General features: G+C 49.7%; 1 protein-coding gene across 2 annotated transcripts in view; it reads right to left on the bottom strand.

The window, feature by feature from the left end:
- LOC116943813 (uncharacterized) overlaps nucleotides 1-24,670 on the bottom strand; it is a 35,396-nt gene extending 10,726 nt beyond the window's left edge. Inside the window, exons 1-5 of one of the 2 annotated variants that reach the window (XM_032957037.2) lie at nucleotides 24,548-24,670; nucleotides 4,219-4,404; nucleotides 2,813-2,942; nucleotides 1,701-1,805; nucleotides 632-1,349 (exon numbers count right to left, since the gene is read on the bottom strand). In XM_032957037.2, the coding sequence (XP_032812928.1) occupies nucleotides 632-1,349; nucleotides 1,701-1,805; nucleotides 2,813-2,942; nucleotides 4,219-4,281 (1,016 nt within the window). In that variant the 5' untranslated portion in view covers nucleotides 4,282-4,404; nucleotides 24,548-24,670. Of the gene's footprint in view, nucleotides 1-631; nucleotides 1,350-1,700; nucleotides 1,806-2,812; nucleotides 2,943-4,218; nucleotides 4,405-24,340 lie in introns of both variants that reach the window. The other variant, XM_032957036.2, reaches the window with a different exon arrangement.
- Between the last annotated feature and the right edge of the window lie 2,122 nt (nucleotides 24,671-26,792).

Below are 26,792 nucleotides of genomic sequence, written 5' to 3'. Positions count from 1 at the left end.
AAAGGTGAACAATTAAAAAATATGTTTTAAATCCTGCGCTTGTTCGGCCGCCTATAACCAAGCTGGGCTTTTCATGTATGTATGTTGAACTTCTTTCGCACCGTACGTAGCCAACCGTGCAACCTCGCAAGTATAGAAAGTTTATGGTCTCGGTTTGGTTATTCATGTACAGTGGAAAACAAGATAAAAGTCTACAAAGACAAAGATCAGATCCCCCATAGAGCCTGAACAGACTTTTGGGGCAAATGCTGTTAGCGAGCACCTATGAAGGACAAAAACGGCACACGATGGAGTGGGTGGCAAGCTCCACGCCCGGCCGCCTTTGTCTCCCCAGTGGCGATGTTTACACACCGCACCATTTACTCATTTGAGGCTGAGTCCATCTAGGGGAGGCCCAGGACCGATTCAGATAATCGTCACTGGTGTTGGTGGCCGTGAGCAACTCGGGCCACCGGGTTTGTAGCTTAGCACGCGAACCGCTACACTACCGCTCCCCGGCGTGGCTCGGTTGCACAGCAGAAAAAAAAAAGTCTCCTCACACAGACACACAAATACACACACATACCGATCGTTCTGTAAATGGACAAACGGCCACGACGCTTGCAAACCCCCATGGCCGGGCCCCCCTCACCTGCTCGAGTAGTGGGGGGGTGGCGCGGGGGGGCCCCCCTTTCCGTACGAGTGGGCCGACGGCGTCAAAGGCTCCCGGTACGGTGGGGGAGCGTCCCTCCTCATCGATGTCCTGTGCGGGGGCGGCGGTCTGTCCCTGCCTTGCATGGGGGGCGGCTGACTGCTCTGACGCTGCTGCTGCTGCTGCTGCTGGCTGTTGTTGTTGTTGCTACCGCCGCTGCCGCTGCCGTACTGCCCTCCCGCGCCCGCGTACGACGAGTGGAGTGACGAGGCGGGCCTGGGCGTCGCCGGGGACGCCGGGTAGGAGGGACGACGGGCGCCGGGGGACGCGGCCTTGGTGCCGTGCGGCGGCGGCGGCGGCGGGGCCACGTGGTGCGGCTTGCTCTGGCCGGCGCCGCTCCGGTAACCGGCGGGGTTGCCGGCGCCGTACGCCTGGTGGGCCGACGACGACGACGGCACCGACGGTTCGGGCGCAGGGCCGTTCAGGTTGGAGCCGACGCTGCTACTGTACAGCGAGGAGCGGGGGCGGCCAGGAGGGCTCGGCATTCGACCGCTGCTGCCGCTGCCGCTGCCGCTGCCGCTGCCGCCGGCGCTGGAGAACGGCCGTGGCGTCAGGGAGATGCCGGCGGGACGGCCGCCCGGTGGGGGGTGCATCGCTCCTCGGCTCCCTGCACCACCACCACCACCGCCGCTGCCGCCGCCGCTGCTGCTGCCGGAATCTTTTGTAACGGATAAGGGCGGAGGCGAAAGTCCGTAATTCAGTAGGAACCCCGTTTAACGACAGTAATTTGTTCCAGTGATTTGGTCAATAAGAGAGTACAGGAAAGACACGTTAAAGGCTTAATTCTTTCCAATAGCATTGAAAGTTATCCTTTTTCACAGTTGTGTCGCAGTAGTGGGGGCGATGTTGCTACGCGTAACCCCAATGGCCTACTGTTTTCAAGTCATGACCTCACGGGATCTCTAACGTCCGCTGAGAACGGAGGTGGCGTGCCCCAGCGACACGCGCAAACACGGACACACGAACACACTCACAGCCCTTCTTGTGCCATAACCACGCTCCCGCTTACCTCCATTGTCACGTGCCGTGGTAGGACGCAGTTGAGGGACGCCACCGGAAAATAGCCCGCCAACACCACCGCCACCACCACCGCCGCCGCCCCCTCCCTTGGGTTCTGCGATGTTGAAACCACCGTGTTTCAGGGACAAGTCAGCACAGAGTGCCAGTGCAGCAATGGAATTTCAACAGGATGCGAACAAGTCAAACTGGCTTCTCTGTGCCAAATGGAGATGCGTGTTCGAGCGTGCAAGCGTTCAATTTATCGCCCTTTTGTCAATCCACTGGCGGACGGAGGCCTCCCCTCGCCCGCCGGTCGTAATGGGGTTGTTTGCCCATCCTTCACCGCGCTGATTAGTGCGGCGTTGGTGAACTCGGGTGGGGGCGGTTGTGCACCCACGACCGGTTGAGATATCGCTCGCCACCGATGTTAGCCATGGCTGCGAAACGACCTCGGGTTGATGATCGGCCAGTGTGCTACAAAAACCCAGCATCCCGAGTTCGATTCCCAGCTGCGGCTAACGTAGTTGTGTATATCTAAAACCGGTGTTGGGCCTCCACTAGGTTTACTCATCCTTAAAATGAAAACCTCGTGCTGTGTGTAAATATCAGCATTGGGGAGATAAAGGTGGCCGGTTGTGGTGTTGGCCAACCTCCCGCTCGTGCTTGGATCCGGCCTTCATAGGTACTCCCCTCAAAGTAACTGTCTCTATAGTCTGCTAAGGCTATACGGGGGATCTTTGTCTTTGTCTACGTACAGGCATGTAAACTCGTGTGTGTACGAGTACGCGTGCTTGTACAAGCATGCGTGTGCACGTGCTCAAAAATCCTCGCCGCATGGTCTCAACATGCCGTGACACGGAGGAGAAACACACACCGCCCGGGAGGAGCACGCGTCCCTCAATCAATCCATTCCTATCCCACCCCTCAATCTATCCCACCCTCACTCTCTCCCTGTTCCTGTCTCCATCCCCCCCAAAGACTCCCTCCATCTCTCCCTCGCTCCCTCTTCCTCCAGCCCTCACTCCCTTCACCTCTTCTCTCTTACATTCCCCTCCTGTCATCTCTCCATCCCAGCCACCCACCTTCCCATCCCGCCCTGCCAACCCCCCAGCGCTGACTCACTGTCTAGGAGGGGTGCACTGCGGTCGTTTGTCACGATCTTCTTCAGACGCGCCCCACTTTGAATCTCGGAGAGCAGCGCTCCCCTGCCCCTCTGCTCCGTGCGCGATAGCCTGGGAGGGTCAGTGTTGGCCTGGAGACAGACGAGCAAGCAAGCATGCTGATTGCTGGGGCTGTGTTCTTTATAAATATGGAAGACACAAACTTATATTTAGATATATAATAAAAAAACAAAAACCTCACCACATTCGTCAATAACACTGTTGTGACGTTAAAAAGATAAAGTATATGACAGGTGATGTTTTTTTTTCCAATGGCCCTTCCTCAGCGCATAGAGGCCATAGATGGAGAGTTCATCTTATGCTGGAGCCAACACACCTAGGCTGCATCCGAATTAGTTTCGGATATAGAAGACTTCATGTGAGATTTTAGTTTGTTTTTTTTACGGCAATTTCAGAAATCTTCGAGTTGGATTTTAAGGTCGTTAACGTCGCAAAATAAGTTTGCCGTGCCTCCGTGCTAACAAAGTGACGTCACCTCGCCGCCACGTGATATCCCCCCCATTCTGCCCCCCCACCATTAAAATGACAATTCAGCCACTGCCCCACACTGCATGCAACCGAGCACTATCCAGGCGCAAAACCCTGCTCAACTTCCGAGATCCGGTGCGATCCAGAAATCAGGTGCATTCCAGGCGGTTTGTGGTCATGCTTGTAACAAAAATGTACTTCCAGGGAATTTTGAGTCAATTAGCAATAGCCACACGAGATGAAGTTGCACGGTGTTGCGATGATGGCTTCAGGAAGGGAGGGCAGAGGAGGAGCAAGCATGGAATGTACGTAGAACTTTTTTATGCACCGTACATAGCCCCACCGTGCTAAATGTGACATCATTACATTGGACAAAAAGACAAGTAGCTGTGAATGCTGGTTTTTTACCGATGTTCTGAGAGAAATCCTTTGGTCAATTTAAGGCCAATTAGCAACACAACTTTACGCAAAAAACTGTATTCACAATGGATCACGTTTACCAGGATTATCGTGAGCCTCGCAAAGCAGACGAGACAAGCAGGCGGGCACAAAGACAGACGCACAGAGACAGGACAGACTGACAGATGGACAGACAGGGGACAGACGGACGGACAGAGATATGGACAGACGGATGAACACATGGACAGACGACGAAGAGAGGGGAAGAGATGGACAGAGCGACAGACAGATTAGCCAGGCAGACAGAGCCAATTGCATTCACGCCGTCAACCTTTGCTCGAAGGCTTTAAGAAAAAAAGCACCCTGGTACGGTGAAAACAGTTGTTGTTGTATTCCGAGTCATAATCCTTGACGTTTTCATTATTTATTTTTGGCTGCAAACTTCCAGAGGAACGCGAAGACACCCGTGTGGTGGCTTACCTGCGAGAAGGTGGGGGGCGGGGGAGCCGCGGGGGGTGGCGGGGGTGGGGGAGGGACTGGCATTGTCCGCTTACGACTTCTAAAACGCAAATCACCCGAGAGCCGGGGGGAGGGAGTACGGACGCGTCTCTCTGTCTCGCCTGCCGATGCCGCTCGCGGATCGTCGGCCCGCCTCCCCGCCCCAACCTGCAAATGGCAGCGAAAGCACGGGGGGGGGGGGGGGGGGCACTTCCGTTTAGCTGGTGGGGGGGAGGGGGGCAGGTGAGCGCGACCGGCCGAAACATCGATACGTGATCCTTCCGCGCATTCAAATCGCCTGCATGAGAATACACTGCTTAAGGGAAGCGGACGGATCTCTTCCCTTACGGGGCTCGTCGCTGGGCTGAACGAACAGAATCGACGATAGGCAGAAGGAAGAGCTGAGACAGACAGAATGAATGAGACAGAACGAAGGAAACAGCAGGACAAACAAGACCGCCAGTAGCAACAAAACAGAGGTAACACAAACAGGCAAGAATACAAAAGAGAGACGGTACAAACGAGACAGACAGAACAGAAAAGACTGAACAATTGAAAAGAAAGCTAACACGAGGCATCGAGCACAAACGAGACAGACAGTTACTAAGGACGAGGAAGCACGGATGAGGCTTCGAGTACGAACAGGAACACCGCGTACGGACGAGACGATGCAGACAACCCGGACGGGACGTGCAGCGCGGCGCAAACCAGACGGGAGGGAGCCCAACCGATTACACCAACTGAGCCACGAGCGCCGAATCGCGACGAGCAATCCAAGTCGCGAGGAGGAGAGCGTGCATGGACACGCGCCCGGCGTTTGGTTTTTACCGAAGTTTTGAGAAACCGCACGGGAGCGGCTTGGAAAACAGACGGACGCACGACTGGCGAGGGAGGAGGAGGAGAGCTGGCAGGCGCTGGAATTACACTCGACGGCACAGTAAATAATTTAAACTGCGTGCGTGCAAACACCTCGCTGCCGCGGAGCACGCGGAAACCGTGCACTGGGATGGCATGCTGCCGCACGACATTGTCATGGTCGACATTCGCAGCCCATTGATCTTTGCCCAACAATCCATATACGCTGCCCTCTCCGTCACCTTGGGCTAGATTTTGACAGTTTGTGTGTGTTGTTTGTGTGTGTTGTTGGTGTGTGTTGTTGGTGTGTGTTGTTGGTGTGTGTTGTTAGTGTGTGCATGCGTGCACGCTTGTCTATGGGGGAGCGGTAGCGCAGCGTTACGAACCCGGCCAAACGAGTTCGATTCCCGCTCACGGCCAACACCAGCAATGATTATTTGAACCGGTCCTGGGGCCTCCCCCCTGGGTCAACTCGGACTCAAATGAGTTCCTGGTGAAATGTGTAAAAACATCGCCGCTGCGGAGACAAAGGTGGTCAGGCGTGGTGCTGACCATCCACCCCCTCGTGTGCCGTGCCGGCCTTCATAGGTGCTCGAGAACAGCACCTTCCCCAAAAGTCTGTTCAGGCTATATGGGGGATCTGTGTCTTTGTATGCATGTGTATGTTTTTTTGTCTATGCGCGTTTGGGTGTGTCTACGTGTGTGTCTGTGCATGTGAATTCGAATGAGGGTTCGCTTCCCGCCCACGGCCAACATCAGTGACGAAGCCGAGCCCTTTTATCAACTCGGCATGAAATGAGCAAGTGGTGCGGTGTGGAAACAGCAGCGATGGGGAGACCAAACCAGCTGGCTGTGGTGCTGGTCACTCACCCCCTAAGGTGCCGTGCCGGCCCCCTCACTGGTGCTCGCTAACAGCACTTGCCCAAATCGTCTGCGAAGGCTATACGGGCCGTCTTTGTATGTGTAGTGTAGTCCTTCGGCCTATTGGCGCTACAACGTCCTTTGGTCTCTTTGCTCTACAGACCAATATCATCCAGCAGGAAACTATGGACCGGTTTTTTTATGCAATGGATGTCACTATACACGAGTTGTTTTGCGTGTTAGTCGATAATACACTGAAGTGTATAACACAGATAATGGTTGTCTTGAAACACTTTTTTGAGATTGAAATGTTGATACCCAAGCACAGTAAAAACATTCCAGCAGAACTCCTTTGTGCCAATAAATTGTCCATCCAGATCAATTGAATTTACAAACACTGCCTTTACAGACCAATGACATCTGACAGCATTTGTTTAAGCAAGTAAACTCCGGACCATTTTTCGACCTTGTGGGCATTGCAGGCGTGTTAAACAAATACTGCCTGCCTGGTCAGACATTATTGACAAGAGCACTCCATCTAAACAACGGGGGGGGGGGGGGGGGGGTGTCGTACTCGCTTCAACTGTTCTCGTTTACGCCGTTGGCACCTCGCGACCTGTTTTATACTGGTCGCGAAAGCCTACGTGTTAAACTGTTTCATACTTGTGAAAGGTGTGATATCAATTCTTAACTAATAATGATCACAATGACGATGATAAAAAGAGATGTTATTCAAAGGCTCGCAGACCAAAAGAGCAGGCAAACACAACCCTCGTGAACATCGCTCGTTTCCCCATGCAAATTAGACAACATTCTGCTTGACGTTCAACTCTTTCCGTGCGCCGTGTAATGGTTGGAAAACTGGACTTGCAGTGCAGAGGTTACCAGTTCAATTCAATTTGATGATACCACCACCGCAGTTGGTACAATGTGAAAGTATTTATTTTTTTGCTATTCCCCCACTGCCTCTGTCCACCCCAGCGGTACAGATGGGTGCATCCCAGTTGGTCGACCAGCAGGTAGCGTGTGTGGTTGGCTAAAGCGTGGGCAAACTGCCATCTCTTCCATGACGCCTGGCCAGCGCGAAAGTGTAGGCCAAAACACCGAACCCTCTAAGGGTAGAAGCCATTCCCGTCAGCGATGGTGTCGTGTCGTAAGCTGGCGCCTCTACACCTCTCTCTATCAGGAAGTGCGTGTGAGGTACCGAACTCTCACAATAAATGCCAGGGTCTTGCAACCTGCATGGTGGAGGCAAAGTGTTTATGTATGTATGTTGAACTTCTTTCGCACCATACATAACCAACCGTTGCTAATCGGAGGTGCGGGGGAAGGACAACAAACGAAACAAAAAAAGCAGATCTAAAGAAATTCGCTATCAATCTAGATGATTTAAAAGTGCATAGCTCCAGTGGCTTCCTAATATCAGAAGGAAGAGCGTTCCAGATAGCCGCAGAAGCGCATCTGAGAGCGCGCGGTGACCGTCTTTGTTCAATGGCGAGCCAAAGGCCGTTGCGAGGATGACTGGAATTCACGTGATGGTTTATGCTCCTCGACTAGATCAGCAAGGTATTGTGGTTCATTCGTGACAAGCACTTTCTCTGCGATGACAAAATTATTGCGTATTCGCTCGGCAACCGGAAGCCAATGCTGCTCGGCGAGCACCAGATGGACATGGTGGTATCTTGCGGTACCCGTCGCGACACGAGCCAAGGAATTTTGTACACGCTGCAGCTTCGCGACTTTGTTTACAACTGACGCGCATTGCGCCATTAAGAGGAACCAAATATCACGTTCCTCGTTTGTCTGATGGAGGCATAAAAGATAGCAACACAGGAATTTAACTCGATGCCTATCGAGTTAATGGCGGCGGACACAGCAGAGCGGTTGAGCCCATTTCACGCTTGTTTACGGAGGTTTGCTGGTTCGAGAAGAGCGGCAACCCCGGTTAATCCCGTGGGGGGAATGACACCAGAAACGTACCCCGCTGTCTGCACCGCAGCAAGCATCATTCAAGATCCCGTGTGCCAGCATCACGCGGACACAAAATCATATAATTAACATGAACCAAAGAATCTTACTGGTTATTGGCCAAACACTATCCCCAGATTCTGAAACGTTGCCAGCAAATCACTTGATTGGTATTGCACAGCAGCAGCAGCAGCAACATCATCCCTTACTGCGCAAACTCGGCAGGACCCACCTGGTCTTTGGACTCGGCGAGCCTTTCCTGAAAAATAAGTTAATACCTCAGTGGCCTTTGCCGAGTAGGATGGGGATGGTTTAGTTTTATGTTTCATGTTTTTGGGTGATTTTTTTTCCTTTCCTGCGCTGTTGTCGAGTTTCTTGTATTGTTTATTGTTGAAACATTCTCACGTGCCCCAAATAAAAGAGCTTTATAGCTCATCGGATTCCTTCAGAAGGAATACATATTCCGATTCTGAAAACAAATGTAAATAACGTACTTATAGAAATTCTACAACTACCTGCCAATCACTTGTTTGCATCGAGCCACGGAGCAAATATCGACGCCCTGTGAGCAAATGCCGACCGTAATCGTCCATGGGAAACGCAGCAGTGCCTTTGTTGACGGGCCTTGCGCCGCCGTTAAGAATGGCGAGAATTCCGAAATGTACTTGGGGAAAATAATTTGATCTCCCCTTGTTGAGGGGGCCCGTGCTTTGTGTTGCGCTCACAAACAGCATTTAGTTTTCTCTCCACCACCACCACCCCACCGCCATCCTCGGCCACGCTTCTAAAAAAAAAGCGAACTCACGCGGTCAAAAAATAAATAAAACCCACACGGTTAAAAATAAAATCGGGACTCCCGCAATTTTGGGAACAAAACAAAGCAACGTGTTCAAACGGTCGTCGATACAATTAACTTCGCGTTTCTCTGCGGCGGGGGGGAGTGGGTGGGAAAAAAACACACAAAATGCAGATGCGTTTCCAGATATACATTCGTCCTTCCTCAAGCGGGACGCATTTGCACATGAAGGAAACAAACAGGTCGCGCGCAACGATCATGGTGGCACGTGCGTTTCTCTCCGCGAGTATTTAATTAGCGGTGCACCGAAGCCGGCGGGCGGGCGTCAGGGCGAAATAGAACCGTGCTGCCGCTAGAAATAATGTCCACGCGATAAGCCACTTGTCATTGGGCTGCTATCATTTGTGGCGAGGTCACTTTTGGAAAAGAGCTACGTAGCTAAGGTGGGGGGGGGGGGGTCTTACCTGGGAAAATACGAAGAGTAAAAAGAGATTTAAAAATTAGTTTGCATGTTTGCAAATTGTAGGGGGGGGGGGTTTTGCCCTGTTTTCGGGCCTCTCAAGATTAGAGCAACCATCTTTAAAGCAAATATGGACAGTTTTCACTCGGGTAAGACCCTAATAGCAACACGACTTTATCTAAAGCTTAATTCACTTTGGAGCATGTCTATAAAAGTTATGGGTACCCCCCCCCCAATCCAGTTACCGACGAACGGACGGACGGTGCAAACACATAAACGCTTCCATCGAGAGCTGTGGAAGGTTAAAACGGCAGTTTGTTACTTCATCCAGAGAGGACAGCGGAGAAAAATACATTTTTGCATTGTACTTTGCTGCAACGTTAACACTCCCCCGGCATCACCAACCCGCACTGTCTAGCATGGTATGGTCGAACGACCCTGCGTGAGACACACAGCATGAGACCCTCATCCAGCAGTGGATTGACATGTACGTTACACGAAAGAAGACCAATCAAACATCTCACGATGTTGGCGTGATGTTAACTACCTCACTCCGTATACAGGAGGTCGTGGGTTCGATCCCGACCCTGACGCATATATATTTGGAGTTTTCATGTTCTCCCCGTGGTCACGTGGATTTTTCTCCAGGTCCTCCCGTTTTTCCCTCCACATTTAGAAAAATTAGTTTTAGAGTATTTGGCTGCCATAAATTCCCACATAAGCCGCTTTGTTGAGCTATCATTTGTGGCCAGGTCTTTTCTTAAAAAGAGCTGTATAGTTCAGTGGGCTTTATCTGGTAATAAAAACAGTTTATCTTAATTCGTAGTTTAGTTTACGTTTTTTTAAATATTATTTCTCTTATTGGTACCGTAGGTGAAACTTTTCAAAGCAGATGGACCACTGTCAGCAATTGTCACAAGGATAGCCTTTGGCTCAAACGAGCTCAGCTGGATGTTTAGTTTATGCACGTTTAATTTCAAAGGGCCAAACAAACACGAGAGGAATTCAGTGTCGGCTCCGTGCGGCGTTACGCAAGTCGAGCGCCTTCATTCTCACAATGCCGTGCCCACGATGGTACAGTGTGGCTTGCCTTTTAGAGAACAAAAAATTACCGTCGTCATCACCCACAATCTGTCCACTGCTCAATTGAAGGCCTCCCCCTCCCCACCCCCACCAAGTGATCGCCATCTCTCGCGGTCTTGTGATGCAGCAATCCGTCTCGTAGGGGCCGGCAACCTGCGGCTCCGGGACTGCTTCGTGGCGTTATTTATTAAGGACCGCTATCTCGTATTCACGTGCATTGCGGCTCTTGAAATATTGAGAGGGGTTTTTTTTTTCCCCCCAATTAGAAAAAAAATGGCTCTTCTTGTTATTTGGGTCGCTGATCCCTGACATGCACACGAGCTGATTTCATCGCTCCTTCTGAGCGGTTGCAACATTCTGGCTGCATTTACTCCTTTGGCTGCCACTCCTTCGTTAGTCTCGACCACGATGCGGATGTTAGGAGTGATTATATTTTGCAAATCTTGGCCAGTTCCGGGTCCACAATAGATTATCTCCTTAACGTGCTGGTGAATGTATGTATGTTGAACTTATTCTGCACCATACGTAGCCAACCGTACCAACTGGACATGCGGAATTAATGTAGTGGCCTCCAGTAGCTGCAGGAGCCATGTGAACCCATCACGCACCCGTACAACATACACACAGAGATTCAGTGCACATTTCGTTATTAATCCACGCATCGATGAGCAGTCCACCCCCAAAAGATGGAGAATCACTGTGATAAGAAGAAACCCGAAGCTAAACAGGCCTCCTGTCAATCAACGCTGGGTGAAGGCCTACCCTCACCAAGCAGGTCACGGGGGTTATTTGGCCACGCTTCATCACTCGTCTAGTGCGGGCCTGGAGAAATCGAATAGGAGCGTGAGCGTGGCATGGTAACACAGCGTAACAATTATTTTGTATCATGTATAATGTAGCTCCCCCCCCGCCCCAGCGTGTAAGGCCTGTTTTACGCACAGTGGTCGGCCCAACCTGAGAAATATCCAAGACCTGACGGAATTCAGGTGGCTCTCCAGGTGATTTGGTCACAAGCCATGTTAAAACTAGTCACAACAAAAGTCTCCGGATAAGACGTTTTTTTATTTTATTTTGCCGTATCTTAAGGAAAGAGTTGGGGGGAGGGGGGATGAGTGTTATAATCCAGTTGTGTGTGACCACATTTGTCTAAATGTACTGACACCGGACACAAATAAGAAACGAGTCTTACTTTCCGGAGCATGTTATCATCCGGAAAACAGGGTAATAAATAAGTAATCCGCATCGCAATATACACTGCTGAGAGAAACGTGGGTCCAAGGTACACAGTGATCGTCACACGCACTCTCAGGTCATACTCAGGTCACACGCACTCTTAACGCCATTACACCATCACGAGTTTCATCATCATCAACATGCTCACCGCTCTGACGCATACTTGCCAAAGCGCAAAAACAATTAACAAGCTGGAAAACCCATCACCCGCCCGTGAACAACGGCCACACCACCTTCCAAAGTTGTCACACGCAACCCCACACTCCTCACCATGTGCGTGGATTCCCATGCAGTCCCCTGGAGGTGTTTTATTGGCCAACGCTCAAGCAAAAAACAAAGTGCGCCCCCCAAATGCTATGCACGGCAACACAAGTCATTTGGGGAAGGTGACGTGGCCCCAGTGGTAGCGCATTCGCTCGATTGTTGCAGAGGCTATAGGTTCGAATCCGGCAGCCCACCCTGGTTATTGCCGCGGGTGTATTAACCACAAAATACGTGGCCGTCCGTTTCACAATGGACGTGAAACATCAGCTGGTGTCATTCAAAATGAGTAGGCCTTTCATTGCGTAACGGCATTCATTGTCCAAATTTGAGAAATTTGAGATTACAGCGAGCAACGTCGCCCCCTACTGTGAAACTCCTGCAGGCTGTGTCTGTGAAACACCGCCTCTTCGTGATAGCCTTGCACAATACGAATGGCGCAAACACCAAAAGCACAAAATTATTGACGTTCCGCATACTAACTGCGACTCCTTTATATTTTTAAATAATTATCTGCCAATCAGTATTGTATGAGCAACCATACTCGTTGCTTAAAACAAAACTTATATGAATGCGAGTGCTTATTAAACTATACTGACAGGACTCAATTTCTCACTGTATCTTTTCCGCGGACGCAGGTAGACTGGAGTAGTCCACGTGACTTGTCGCCACAACCATAACAGAGAAAGGTACACTAGATGCAGAAGTATTTCCAGGTTGCCGAAGCGTACATCACGCAATCCGTCCTCAAAGAACGATGACCTCTCTCGCATCGGGAGTCGGTAATCCTTTGGCATATTAACACGGTTGGTACGACTGGTTCGCGCGAGTTCGCTTGAGACTTAGTAGGACCAGCGTTTGAACGACACACACCCTTCCATTGAGAGCACACGCCCGCACACACCGCTGAGATCCAGCTTCACCGGTCGACACAGTAACCACCTCGTCCCCTGGCTTATTGTTCTTTTCTCCCTGTCTTCAAGACGCTGTCTCTCAAGCAACTGAGTGGCTTGAGCCAAGGCTGCGCGCAACTGTCCGTTTTTAGCGAACTGTAGACAACCCATTCATAATAAAGGTTTTTGGGTTAGAGCGCGTTATTTATAAATATGTCGCAACCCTCCACCACCCGACACGGCCAATCCGTAAAAAAATAAGTGTCACGTTGACAAAAGACAAATAGTTCGCTAATTTAGCCCACCGGCGTGTTGAATAGTGGATCCACAATATTTACAATTTGAGTAGGACGTTTCGCTGGAAATTACATCCAGCATCTTCGGGCGATTTGCCAGAAAAGTGAAGCCATCCACCTGCTTCCGGTCTTAAATAGTGCAGGATAACGTCATCATTGTTGAACCCCATTAGGATTCGAGATCCGAAGCCGGGGTGTCGGTAGGGGGTGTATGCAATTACATAATAGATCAGTAATCAGCCACGTAGCATGTGACTCACCTGTAAGACCGGAAGCAGGTGGGTGGCTTCACTATTTGGCAAATCGCCCGAAGATGCTCCAGCGAAATGTCGTGCTCAAATTGTAAATGTTGTGGATCCACAATTCAACACGCCGGTGGGCTAAATTAGGGAACTATTTGTCTTTTGTCAACGTGACACATTTTTTACGGATTGGCCATGTCGGGTGGTGGAGAGTTGCGACATATTTATAAATAACGCAATCTAACCCAAAAAACTTAATTATGAATAATACTGGTCGCGAAAGCCTACTACGTGTTAAACTGTTGACAACCTGGCTAAAATGATAAACTATAAACTTTTTTTCATTTACCAAGTAAGGCCCACTGAGCTATGTAGCTCTTTTTCAGAAGTGACCTGGCCACAAATGATACCTCAACCAGGTTAATAATCACGTGAATTTTTATAGTAGCCAAAGACTCGCATGTTGATTCTAAATGTGGAAAACCCAGAGGACCTGGAGAAAAATCCACATGAGCACAGGAAGAGAGACGTGCAAACCCCAAATATACAGGCGTCAGGGTCAGGATCAGGATCGAACCCACGCACTGTGATAATTTTACAAAAATAAATTATATTATTAAGAAAGGAGTAAGGCCATCAGGAAACTCCCATGCAGATCTTGTGTGGCGTGGACATGCAAAAGAGAACGGGAGGCCAAACTAATTACAACTAATTACAGAGAGAGAGAAGGCTGCTGGCATTTGAATTGTGCGTGATAACACGTTTCTATTTTATTTTTTATCTTACACGCTTTTATTTAACTCACTGTCTGTCGTTGTTGTTGTTGTATCCTCAAATCTTGTAACTCAATTGTAACCCACTTTCCAATGTGGTATCGACTGCAAACTTGGTATACTTATGTCATACTGATGACAATACTATATTCTATCAAAATATATTTTTTTAAACATTATTTTCTGTGTTACGTTTCGCCTTGGGTCTAATTGTCCACGCTCAACTGACGTTGGCTGTAAATCACCACGGCCACTTACGTTGTGGCAAGCTTTGCGGCCACTTCCTGGAGTCGTGGAGTTCTGCCATTACTCGTACGGTACATTTAATTAGAGCGTGTTTTTAAAAAAAAGTATTTTAAAATATTACTTACTCATTATTTTCTCCGCTACCCCAGACGCAATTATCTGGCTCGACCACCACAACGTGAGGTTACAGTTGTTGTGCTACACCAACATCATACGAAGAGAGGGGCAACCACTTGTTTCTATCAGATATGTTCCGTAATGCTTGGTGTCTCAGATCTCCGTTGAAAAAGAAGACGTTTCATCTCAATGGACTCTTGCCGAGCGTTAAAAAATGGCAATGATTGATCGGCAATGGTTTAATTAGCCAAGTTTAATTAACGTGACTGAACATTTAATATACGGAAAGGGGAGAGGTCACATTGCTACGTTTTCATTAAATTACAATAACAATGGCATTTATTTGCTTAGCGAGTCAAATCTATTTTTAAGGCTGGTCCTGCTACATCGGAATGTTTCGTTTATTCTCTCAAATGGAGTTTGTTAAGTGGAGTGAAAACCTGGAGAAAACCTACGCGCATGAGGGAACACCACTTAAAACTCCACGTGGATGGATTCAGGAATCCATTGTGATGCTGCGGTCTGGTAATTATCCATGTAAACTAGTGGGCAGACGGTCGGACGGACGAGGTGTGCGACACTCACCTGACACTCACCACTTAACTGGAAGAAAAAAAACCTCACCACTCACTGTTCACCTGTCATTCACCATGCACTCAATCGTAAAACTCACTATTTTTTCCTAACGCTCCACTGAAAATAACCACTTACCTGACATTCACCACTCTCTCCTCACTCACCAGACAATTACCAATCATTTGATACACTCACCAACACTCACACCTACTACCACTTAGCTAACAATCACCCTTTACCTAACAAAGATCCCCCGTATAGCCTGTAAAACTGTTGGGGCAAGTGCTGTTAGCGAACACCTATGAAGGCCGGCACGGCACACAAGGGGGTGGTGGGTGGCCAGCACCACGCCCGGCCGCCTTTGTCTCCCCAGTGGCGATTTTTACACACACCAGGTACTCATTTGAGGTTGAGTCGCCCTAGGGGAAGCCTAGGTCCGGTTCAGATAATCATCACTGGTCTTGGCCGTGAGCGGGAATCGAACTCGGGTTGCCAGGTTCTTAGCGTAGCGCTAACCACTGCCTTAACACAACCCTACCATCCACTCACTCACCAACTCATTCATTTGTTCACTCCTCGTTCATTGGCCAAGTCACTTCATTATTAACCCACGCACCAAATCGCTCACGCACTCATTAACTGGTGTTGGCCATGAGTGGGAATCAAACTAAGGTTGCCAGGTTCGTTGCGCAGCACACTAACCGTTGCACTACTGCTCCCCACGACACACACTACCACACACACACTCGACACTTAACCGAGACTATAGTTTTGCCACTTCACATGGTACCAACAAACTAAAGCATCAAGTCCGGGTCAAATAACAACATGTGACAAACATCTCCATATTTGCCAGCGCCCGCCTACCCAGAGCAACGGGCATTCAGTACATGGTAACCGCACCCCTAACAGACGCGTCTGTGGTAACACCGGTACAACGATAGAGCCCGTCAACCAGACTTTCAAAAGGGACCCTCTTTAGCTTTCCTGTTTGCATTGAGATCACCAAACACAAGCAACGCATTGTGACGCTCTTGGAAAGTAATTCCTCACCAGCCCAGCAAGCCTGCTGGCTCACATTACAATATACAACAACTTTGATGATTTACAACCCTTTGTCAATCAAAGGCCTCCCCACGCCTTGTCATCTTGAGTCGTTTCACCATATTTCACCAAGGTGAGTCAGTGCGATGGTTGGAAAAATACCAGGGGGGTGAGGACAGATTCAGATACCCCGTCACCACTGACGTAAGACATTGCGCAGAGAATTCAAACTCTGCGCGGTAACCGTTGCGCCACCGCTTCCCCCTGCCATCGGCCCACTTTGGCACTCGGCAAATACCCAGGGGGCTTACCGTTCCACCGGAGCGCACCGGGATTATCGTCTAATGCAGAAGTGGGAGCTGGTGGTGGACGGCATCTGAAATATTTTACAACTAGGGGTTGTTTGGGTTGTGCCCATGGAGCCCCTCAAAACCATTTACAGCCTTCGGCCAGGAAAGTCACAAAATGTGCACACCAACGACGCATTCATGCAAGCATCCGATGCTCCGTTTTGAAATTAAACATCTTTTAATTTTATTATGTTTTGAATTAGATAATTTTATTTCTTCATTAAAAGCTTATATCATTTTACATATGGAAGACTTAATTGAAAATGACATTTCGTGTGAATTTTCTCTCGTCGTTAAGTAGATGGCCTTGCTGGGGGTTCGGTTCAATGCCGACTTTCACCTGTTTGGGATTGCGGGATCGAGATAAGGCGACATAGAGCTGGCCGTGCGAGAAGACCGCCGTCTGCATATCGATTCCAACGTATTTGAACGTCTGTCCCTGCGACTTGTTGATTGTGATAGCGTATGCGGGGAGAATGGGAAATTCTAGATTTAAAGCTTTCGTGACTGCTAGGATCCATACTCTTTGGTTCTATTGGGTAAAGTCACGTAGGTGAAAATAAAATAAAATCACGTTTCGGCCACAACACAAGCGGCCTTCATCAGGTGAAGGGACGAGACTGTCTGGCCGAAACGTCGTGATTTTTTGTTATTTTATTTTCACCTACGTGACTTTACCCAATAGAACCAAAGAGTAATAATGGGAAATTGTCGTCGTCGCAAAACAAATGGCAAAGTCGTGTCGGTGGGGGCCAAGTCGATTCTGGGAATCGATTCTGGGAATCAAGACCGAATCGCCTAGTTCTCTCTCAAGCGTTCATCATGTTCAACACAGATAGATACAGTTGGACGTTTAATTATTAATTACAAATATTTTTATTCTTTGGGTGTATGTTTATTTTTATTAATTTGAACCTATCTACGTGACTTTACCGAAAGACCCAAAGAATATGAATTTATGCAGTCACGAAAGTTTTAAGTCAAGATTTACAAATATTTTTGTTATTGTACCAGGTTAGGCCCCACTGAGCCTCTGTAGCTATTTTTCTTGAAGCCACCTGGCCATGACAAATGATAGCTCAACGGAAGTGGAAATATACTCTGAACACGTGACATTGATTCTAAATGTGGAGGGAAAAACCGGAGGACCCAGAGAAAAAATCCATGCGACCACGGGCAGAACATGCAGCCTCTAAATATACAGGCATCAGGGTCAGGATCAAACCAACATCTAGAAACATGCGTTTAGAGTATTTGGCTGCTATGAATTTCCACGTGATAAACCACTTCATTGGGCTATCACTTGTGGCCAGGTCGCCTCTGAAAAAGAGCTATATAGCTCAGTAAGCCTTACCTGGTAAAAAAAAGTTTAGTTTATAGTTTAGTTTGGATTGTGTGGCCAAAATCGTGGCAGTCATTGGTAACAGATGGGAACACCAACTCACTTCACTTGAAAACCTGGTGTAACGACAGTTGCTCAAACCCAAAATGTAAAATTGTGCCAGCTCACTGCTCTGATCTCTTGAGCCACCTCCTCCTGGCTGTGATTTTAGTGTCCTGTTTCCCATGATTCAGAGTTCCATAGGGCGCACTGTCCGATTACATAACTACACGGGCAACTTGTTTTTCAGTTGCCTGTTCCTTTCACATATAACACACAACCACCACTGTAATAACTAGACATTACAATGGACATATTAACACCGTTCTCAATTAAATAAAACGATAAACTAGTAGAGGTATAAACAGTTCTCTTTAACGGGACAACGGCGTGGTTCAGATAGTACCCACAATGGTTTTTAAATGGCCAGTCAGCAGAAAGTGCAGTCAAAACCCACGTGTTAAAAAATAGCAATTACCCCTATTGTTGGACAAAATATCGCAAATTCCATCAAACTGTGGCATTCAAACAAATACCTTTTTTTCTTTCACTGTCAAACCCAGATTCCACTCAACACTATAGCATTCCATAAAGCAAGTATGCGCACATTCAAAAACACGACAAGACTTGTAAACAGAAAGGGCAGTTAGCAAGCACCTATAAAGAACAGCACATGACCATCCGTGTATTTGCAATGGCTCACGTTCAAACACTGCACATGTGACCTTATTCAGGGCTGAGTCGACCTAAAGCAGGCTCAACGCTCAGTTTACATCCCACTTGCCACGGATAAAATGGCTTAATTTCCAAGTACATGTTTTTGATAATTCCGCATATAGTCTTGCCATTGATATATAAAGCACTGAATTGATCAGCATCAACATTATCTGTAAAAATGTTATCTGCAACAAATATAGTTTTGGTATTTGACATTGTGTTGAAAAATTATTCCACTATTGCTGATCCCACTTAGTACTTGGGTAAATCACAGAATGTGGCAGATCTCATTAGATTATCAGAAGATAAGCAGAAGATATAGGAATAGGTTTTACCCTTTTAACTGGCACAAAAACTGACACCTTTATTCAAGGCATCATGTTTGCAATAACCACAACACAAGCAGTCAAAATGCAAACAAAAAAGACAACTCTGATAATATGCACCGAGTTGTCTTTTTTGTTTGCATTTTGACTGCTTGTGTTGTGGTTATTGCAAACATGATGCCTTGAATAAAGGTGTCAGTTTTTGTGCCAGTTAAAAGGGTAAAACCTATTCCTATATCTTGTTTCTGGCAAAGGAGGTCTCATAATATAAGCAGAAGAGTCTGGATAGCACTTGAACAATAGGTGGCCATCACACACAGCAGGTTGTTGGAGACTGTGGGGCGATGTGGTAGGCAGCAGACCATACCGCAGAAATATTCATTTTTGTACTGTACCGTGCTTCAATGTCTATGCTCCCCCCCCCCCCATCTTAGCCACCAACCTGCAGTGAACAAGCATAAAGTATAGTCAAACAGCACCCACAAGACCGGCACTGCTTGGGTAATAAGTTCACCCAGCAGTGGATTCACTCACAAAGGGTCTACCAATTGATGTAATGTGCAGGTTTTCTTTCCAAATTGAGATCTCTCATGGGAAAAAGACTTAAGTTCTCAAATGAGGTGTCCCCTAATATACAGAAAGGTTCTGTTAAGCTGTGCAAAGGTCCAAAAATCCTACCAAGGTACCAGCTTTGACCACTACATGCCACTGTTCGCAACACACACATTACACACTTACCCATGTACTAAGTTACATAACACAAACACTCTTTCATGCACAACACACGCGAAGTTTTTATGTGCTGAATATCAACATGCACGTGTGTAATTAAAAGATCGTGTACGCAACACAAACAGCAGCTGAGCGTGAATAGCAGTTTTTTTAGAGCAAGTTTTGTTAGTGAGCACCTATTGAGGGGTGGTGGTAAGGCACAGACTTAATGTGAGGCCAGCCAGACGTACGCCTGGTACTCATTTTAGGCTGAGTCGACCTAGAAGAGGACCCTCACGGGTTTGGAAAAACATTCACCCTTTGAACGTGAATGATATTTTACACCCACCTCTGGCACACATCAACATAAAAAAAACTATTAGCATACGATGCAATGTATGTTGAGCTTCTTTTGCACCGTACGGGAAATGGTGGAGCTGCGGCACTGCGGTTAGCGCATTGGGGTTGTGACCACCGCCAACATGAGTTCACTTCCCAAACACGGCTCAACATCAGTAGACCAGCCTAGTGAAGTATGGTCAAACAATCTCCCACGAGCGGCATGGTATGGGGATGTCGTTCTTTCACCAATGGACTGACCGAGGATCTCAAAATCATTATCAACAGAATGCACACAAAAACAAATGCAGACACGAACATATCCGAACTCACATATTTCAATAAAGCAACGTATGCAAGTTAAAAAAGCTGTAGCCATGAATATAATACACAGTGCAAAGACAAGTAATATCTCCCGTTTGAAGCTTTGTAGGCCAAAGCAAGTGTTGTTACCGAACTATTCACCATTTATAGTCGTGTAGGGCAGGACAAGTGTTGTTACCGAGTATTTATGCCGCCGATTATAGCCTTAATGGCCATGGAAAGTATTGTTACTGAGTACCTATACCCCGATTATCGCCTTGTAGGCCTTGGCAAGTGCTGTTAGTTAGTATCTATATCCCGATTAAAGCCTTGTAAGGCCATGGTAAGTTGTTACAGAGTACCTATCCCCCTACTATAGTCGTGTAGGCCATGGTAAGTACTGTTACAGAGTACCTATCCCCCGTTTATAACCTTGTAGGCCATGGTAAGTACTGTTACAGAGTATCTATCCCCCGATTATAACCTTGTAGGCCATGGTAAGTTCTGTTACAGAGTACCTATCCCCGTTTATAACCTTGTAAGGCCATGGTGAGTTCTGTTACAGAGTACCTATCCCCCGATTATAACCTTGTAGGCCATGGTAAGTACTGTTACAGAGTACCTATCCCCCGTTAATAACCTTGTAGGCCATGATAAGTACTGTTACAGAGTACCTATCCCCCGTTTATAACCTTGTAGGCCATGGTAAGTACTGTTACAGAGTATCTATCCCCCGTTTATAACCTTGTAGGCCATGGTAAGTACTGTTACTGAGTATCTATCCCCCTACTATAGCCTTGTAGGCCATGGTAAGTACTGTTACAGAGTATCTATCCCCCGTTTATAACCTTGTAGGCCATGGCAAGTACTGTTACAGAGTACCTATCCCCCGTTTATAACCTTGTAGGCCATGGTAAGTACTGTTACAGAGTACCTATCCCCCGTTTATAACCTTGTAGGCCATAAGTACTGTTACAGAGTATATATCCCCCGTTTAGAACATTGTAGGCCATGGTAAGTTCTGTTACAGAGTACCTATCCCCCGTTTATAACCTTGTAAGGCCATGGCAAGTACTGTTACAGAGTACCTATCCCCTGATTATAACCTTGTAGGCCATGATAAGTACTGTTACCGAGTACCTATCCCCGTTTATAACCTTGTAAGGCCATGGCAAGTACTGTTACAGAGTACCTATCCCCCGTTTATAACCGTGTAGGCCATGGTAAGTACTGTTACAGAGTATCTATCCCCCGTTTATAACCTTGTAGGCCATGGTAAGTACTGTTACAGAGTACCTATCCCCGTTTATAACCTTGTAGGCCATGGTAAGTACTGTTACTGAGTAACTATCCCCCTACTATAGTCTTGTAGGCCATGGTAAGTACTGTTACAGAGTATCTATCCCCCGTTTATAACCTTGTAGGCCATGGCAAGTACTGTTACAGAGTACCTATCCCCCGTTTATAACCTTGTAGGCCATGATAAGTACTGTTACAGAGTATCTATCTCCCGTTTATAACCTTGTAGGCCATGGTAAGTACTGTTTTACAGAGTATCTATCTCCCGTTTATAACCTTGTAGGCCATGGTAAGTACTGTTACAGAGTATATATCCCCCGTTTAAAACCTTGCAGGCCATGGTAAGTTCTGTTACAGAGTACCTATCCCCCGTTTATAACCTTGTAGGCCATGGTAAGTTCTGTTACAGAGTATCTATCTCCCGTTTATAACCTTGTAGGCCATGGTAAGTACTGTTTTACAGAGTATCTATCTCCCGTTTATAACCTTGTAGGCCATGGTAAGTACTGTTTTACAGAGTACATATCCCCCGTTTATAACCTTGTAGGCCATGGTAAGTACTGTTACAGAGTACATATCTCCCGTTTATAACCTTGTTGGCCATGGTAAGTACTGTTACAGAGTACCTATCCCCCGATTATATCCTTGTAGGCCATGGTAAGTACTGTTACAGAGTACCTATCCCCCGTTTATAACCTTGTAGGCCATGGTAAGTACTGTTACAGAGTACCTATCCCCCGTTTATAACCTTGTAGGCCATGGTAAGTACTGTTACAGAGTATATATCTCCCGTTTATAACCTTGTTGGCCATGGTAAGTACTGTTACAGAGTATATATCTCCCGTTTATAACCTTGTTGGACAGGCAAGTACCGTACTGTTATTGAATACACTATGTAACACTATTTTTGTCCCTGGGAAGTAAGTGTTAGTTTCTCATTGCTTATGCCTCAAAAAAATATAAAATGGCTATTATTATTATTCCCCGCAAACTTTGCTTTTGTGACCAGGACTTTATGTGAAGGAATGACACAAATGCACAAGTTGAAAATAGGTAAATTTCAAAACATCACTGTCCTGCTCACAAAAGCAAAGTATGTGGGGAATAATAATAACCATTTTCTGTACCTTTGAGGCATAAGCAATTATGAAATAACACTTACTACCCAGGAACCAAAAAAAATGTGTTACACTGTTATTAATGGAGTGGATTATTAACTTTGCTTTTGTGTCCTGGTCACAAGAGCAACGTTTGTGGGGAATAATAATACCCATTTTCTGTACTTTTGAGGCATAAGCAATTAGAAAATAACACTTACTACCCAGGAACCAAAAAAAAATGTGTTACACAGTGATATCTATCCCCGATTATAGCATTGTAGGCCAGGGCAAGTACTGTTACTGAATATCTATCACCCAATTATAGCATTGTAGGCCAGGGCAAGTGCTGTTACTGAATATCTATCCCCGATTATAACATTGTAGGCCAGAGTAAGTGCTGTTACTGAATATCTATCACTCGTGTATGGGCTTGTAGGCCGGGGCAAGTGATGTTACTGAATATCTATCACTCGTGTATAGGCTTGTAGGCCGGGGCAAGTGCTGTTACTGAATATCTATCACTCGTGTATAGGCTTGTAGGCCGGGGCAAGTGCTGTTACTGAATATCTATCACTCGTGTATAGGCTTGTAGGCCGGGGCAAGTGATGTTACTGAATATCTATCACTCGTGTATAGGCTTGTAGGCCAGAGCAAGTGCTGTTACTGAGTACGTGTTAAGGTTAGGCACATGTATACCCGCATACGCACACATATGCAAGATAAACACCCTCTCTCTCTTACCTATATAGCCCTCTTGTCACGGCAGCCCTTTTGCCCACTTCAGCAATTGTTTCTTGCGATGGTTGTCCCACCTGATGATGGACGCTTGTGTTGTGCCCGAAACGTCGTGACTTATTTTATACCTACGTGACTTTACCGAAAGAACCAAAGAGTATGGACCCCTACAGTTTGAACATGCTCGGGGTAAGCGCTGTTAGAGCTCCTATGAAGGCCACATGTACACAAAGCTACAAATGTACGTGTGTGCTGCATGCGTAGATTAATATATAAAGACAATTAAACATCTATCTTGAACAGACTATTGAGGCAAGCGCTGTTAGCGAGAACCTACGGATGGCAACAATACGAGGGGGTGGGGTGGTCAGCATCGTGCCCGACAGCCTTCGTCTCCACAGTGAAGATGTTTACACACGAGTGGGATACGCACACAATGTAGGCAGCGTGCACGTAAACACTCTATACACAGAGACAAAAAACGACGAAAAGATCCCACTTACAGCCAGCCTGTAACAGAGTGTTGTGGGCCAAGTGCTGTTAGCGAGCAGCACCTATGAAGGCCGGCACGGCACACGGAGGGGGTGGGTGTCCAGCACCACGCCCGGCCGCCTTTGTCTCCCCAGTGAAGATGTTTACTACACACCGCTACACGAGGTACTCATCGTCACTGGTATTTGGCCGTGAGCGGGAGTCGAACCACGGGCGGCCAGGCTCGAGGCGCGTCGCGCTAACAGCTCCACCACCGCTCCCCACCAGCACGCAAACCACGCACCGACACACGCACTGTACACATCAAACATCGGAGGCGCCAACACCGCATTCTATCACTTGCGTTTAACACAAGTACCATCGCGAACTTAACGCTACTATGCATACGTAGATAATAAGAGCAATGCCCTGGCGACAAGGCGCACCGTTAACGTGCACAGTGCGACTCGGGATTATCCAAACTCGAGGCGAGCGCGCATACGTGCACACAAATTGACCATATCGCACCTCCTTAGAGACAGCGGGAATGCGCGGTGCGCGAAGATCGACGTCAACTGCTTATCAATCGCAAATTAATAGCGATTTAAGGTAAACAAAACCATCCTTCTAACACAGCAATGTTCAAACGGTCTCGTGGGTGAACTCACCTCAAGCGGGGCCTAGCCGAGAGGCGTCAACCATCAGCAAGCCCTCACAGCTACGCGCCTCAACAAACGAAAACAACTCCACCATCACCCATTTTACGGATAAACAAACACAAAAAAACCCTACTAAACAAATTATAAAAGGCGGTGACGACGACGTTTAATTGTAACGATTCATCAATTTAATTGTTTACGAAAATTTTTTGTTACCTTTAAGAATAAATATAAACGCCGAGACTGAGATGCGAACCCGTGGCCGCTAAACCGTTGTCTCCTTCGGTTCGGCCGCGCGGACCCGGAAGAGATCCGGGGGCAGAGGACGACCCCCACCCACTCCAACTCCCCCCACCCCCTCCCACTACCCCCCACCCCCTCCCACTACCCCCCACCCCCTCCCACTACCCCCCACCCCCTCCCACTACCCCCCACCCCCTCCCACTACCCTCCACCCCTCCCACTACCCCCCACCCCCACCCCCTCCCACTACCCCCACCCCCTCCCACTACCCCCCACCCCCTCCACTACCCCCCACCCCCTGCTACTACCCCCCACCCCCTCCCACTACCCCCACCCCCTCCAACTCCCCACCCCCTCCCACTACCCCCCACCCCCTCCCACTACCCCCACCCCCTCCAACTCCCCCTCCCACTACCCCCCACCCCCTCCCACTACCCCCACCCCCTCCCAATACCCCCTCCAACTCCTCCCACCCCCTCCCACTACCCCCCACCCCCTCCCACTACCCCCCACCCCCTCCCACTACCCCCACCCCCTCCCACTCCCCCCACCCCTCCAACTCCCCCCACCCCCTCCCACTACCCCCACCCCCTCCCACTACCCCCCACCCCTTCCCACTACCCCCCACCCCCTCCCACTACCCCCACCCCCTCCAACTCCCCCCACCCCCCTCCCCTACCCCCCACCCCCTCCCACTACCCCACCCCCTCCCACTACCCCCACCCCCTCCCACTACCCTTACCCCCTCCAACTCCTCCCACCCCCTCCCACTACCCCCACCCCCCTCCCACTACCCCCTCCCACTCCCCCCACCCCCTCCACTCCCGCCACCCCCTCGCACTCCCCCCACCCCTTCCAACTCCCCCCACCCCCTCCCACTCCCCCCACCCCCTCCCACTCCCCCCACCCCCTCCCACTACCCCCCACCCCCTCCCACTACCCCCACCCCCTCCCACTACCCCCTCCCACTACCCCCCACCCCCTCCCACTACCCCCCACCCCCTCCCACTACCCCCCACCCCCTCCCACTACCCCCCACCCCCTCCCACTACCCCCCACCCCCTCCCACTACCCCCACCCCCTCCAACTCCCCCACCCCCTCCCACTACCCCACCCCTCCCACTACCCCCCACCCCCTCCCACTACCCCCACCCCCTCCCACTACCCCCCACCCCCTCCCACTACCCCCACCCCCTCCCACTACCCCCCTCCCACTACCCCTCCCACTACCCCCCACCCCCTCCCACTACCCCCCACCCCCTCCCACTACCCCCCACCCCCTCCCACTACCCCCCACCCCCTCCCACTACCCCCCACCCCCTCCCACTACCCCCTCCAACTCCTCCCACCCCCTCCCACTACCCCCCACCCCCTCCCACTACCCCCCACCCCCTCCCACCTCCCCCCACCCCCTCCCACTCCCCCCACCCCCTCCCACCCCCCCCACCCCCTCCAACTCCCCCCACCCCCTCCCACTCCCCACCCCCCCTCCCACTCCCCCCACCCCCTCCAACTCCCCCCACCCCCTCCCACACCCCCCACCCCCTCCCACTACCCCCCACCCCCTCCCACTACCCCCCACCCCCTCCCACTACCCCCACCCCCTCCAACTCCCCCCCACCCCCTCCCACTACCCCCCACCCCCTCCCACTACCCCCCACCCCCTCCCACTACCCCCCACCCCCTCCCACTACCCCTACCCCCTCCAACTCCTCCCACCCCCTCCCACTACCCCCACCCCCTCCCACTACCCCCCACCCCCTCCCACTCCCCCCACCCCCTCCCACTCCCGCCACCCCCTCGCACTCCCCCCACCCCTTCTAACTCCCCCCACCCCCTCCCACTCCCCCCACCCCCTCCCACTCCCCCCACCCCCTCCAACTCCCCCCACCCCCTCCCACTACCCCCCACCCCCTCCCACTACCCCCACCCCCTCCCACTACCCCCCCCCCTCCCACTACCTCCACCCCCTCCCACTACCCCCCACCCCCTCCCACTACCCCCCCCACCCCTCCCACTACCCCCCACCCCCTCCCACTACCCCCACCCCCTCCAACTCCCCCCACCCCTCCCACTACCCCCCACCCCCTCCCACTACCCCCCACCCCCTCCCACTACCCCCACCCCCTCCCACTACCCTTACCCCCTCCAACTCCTCCCACCCCCTCCCACTACCCCCACCCCCTCCCACTACCCCCTCCCACTCCCCCCACCCCCT

Source organism: Petromyzon marinus, chromosome 19 (genome assembly GCF_048934315.1).
Source record: "Petromyzon marinus isolate PM22_M1 ecotype Great Lakes invasive population chromosome 19, UKy_Petmar_22M1.pri1.0, whole genome shotgun sequence".
NCBI classification, from domain to species: domain Eukaryota; kingdom Metazoa; phylum Chordata; class Hyperoartia; order Petromyzontiformes; family Petromyzontidae; genus Petromyzon; species Petromyzon marinus.
Note: the sequence above shows the minus strand (reverse complement) of the source record. Positions and strands in the feature narration are given on the sequence as shown.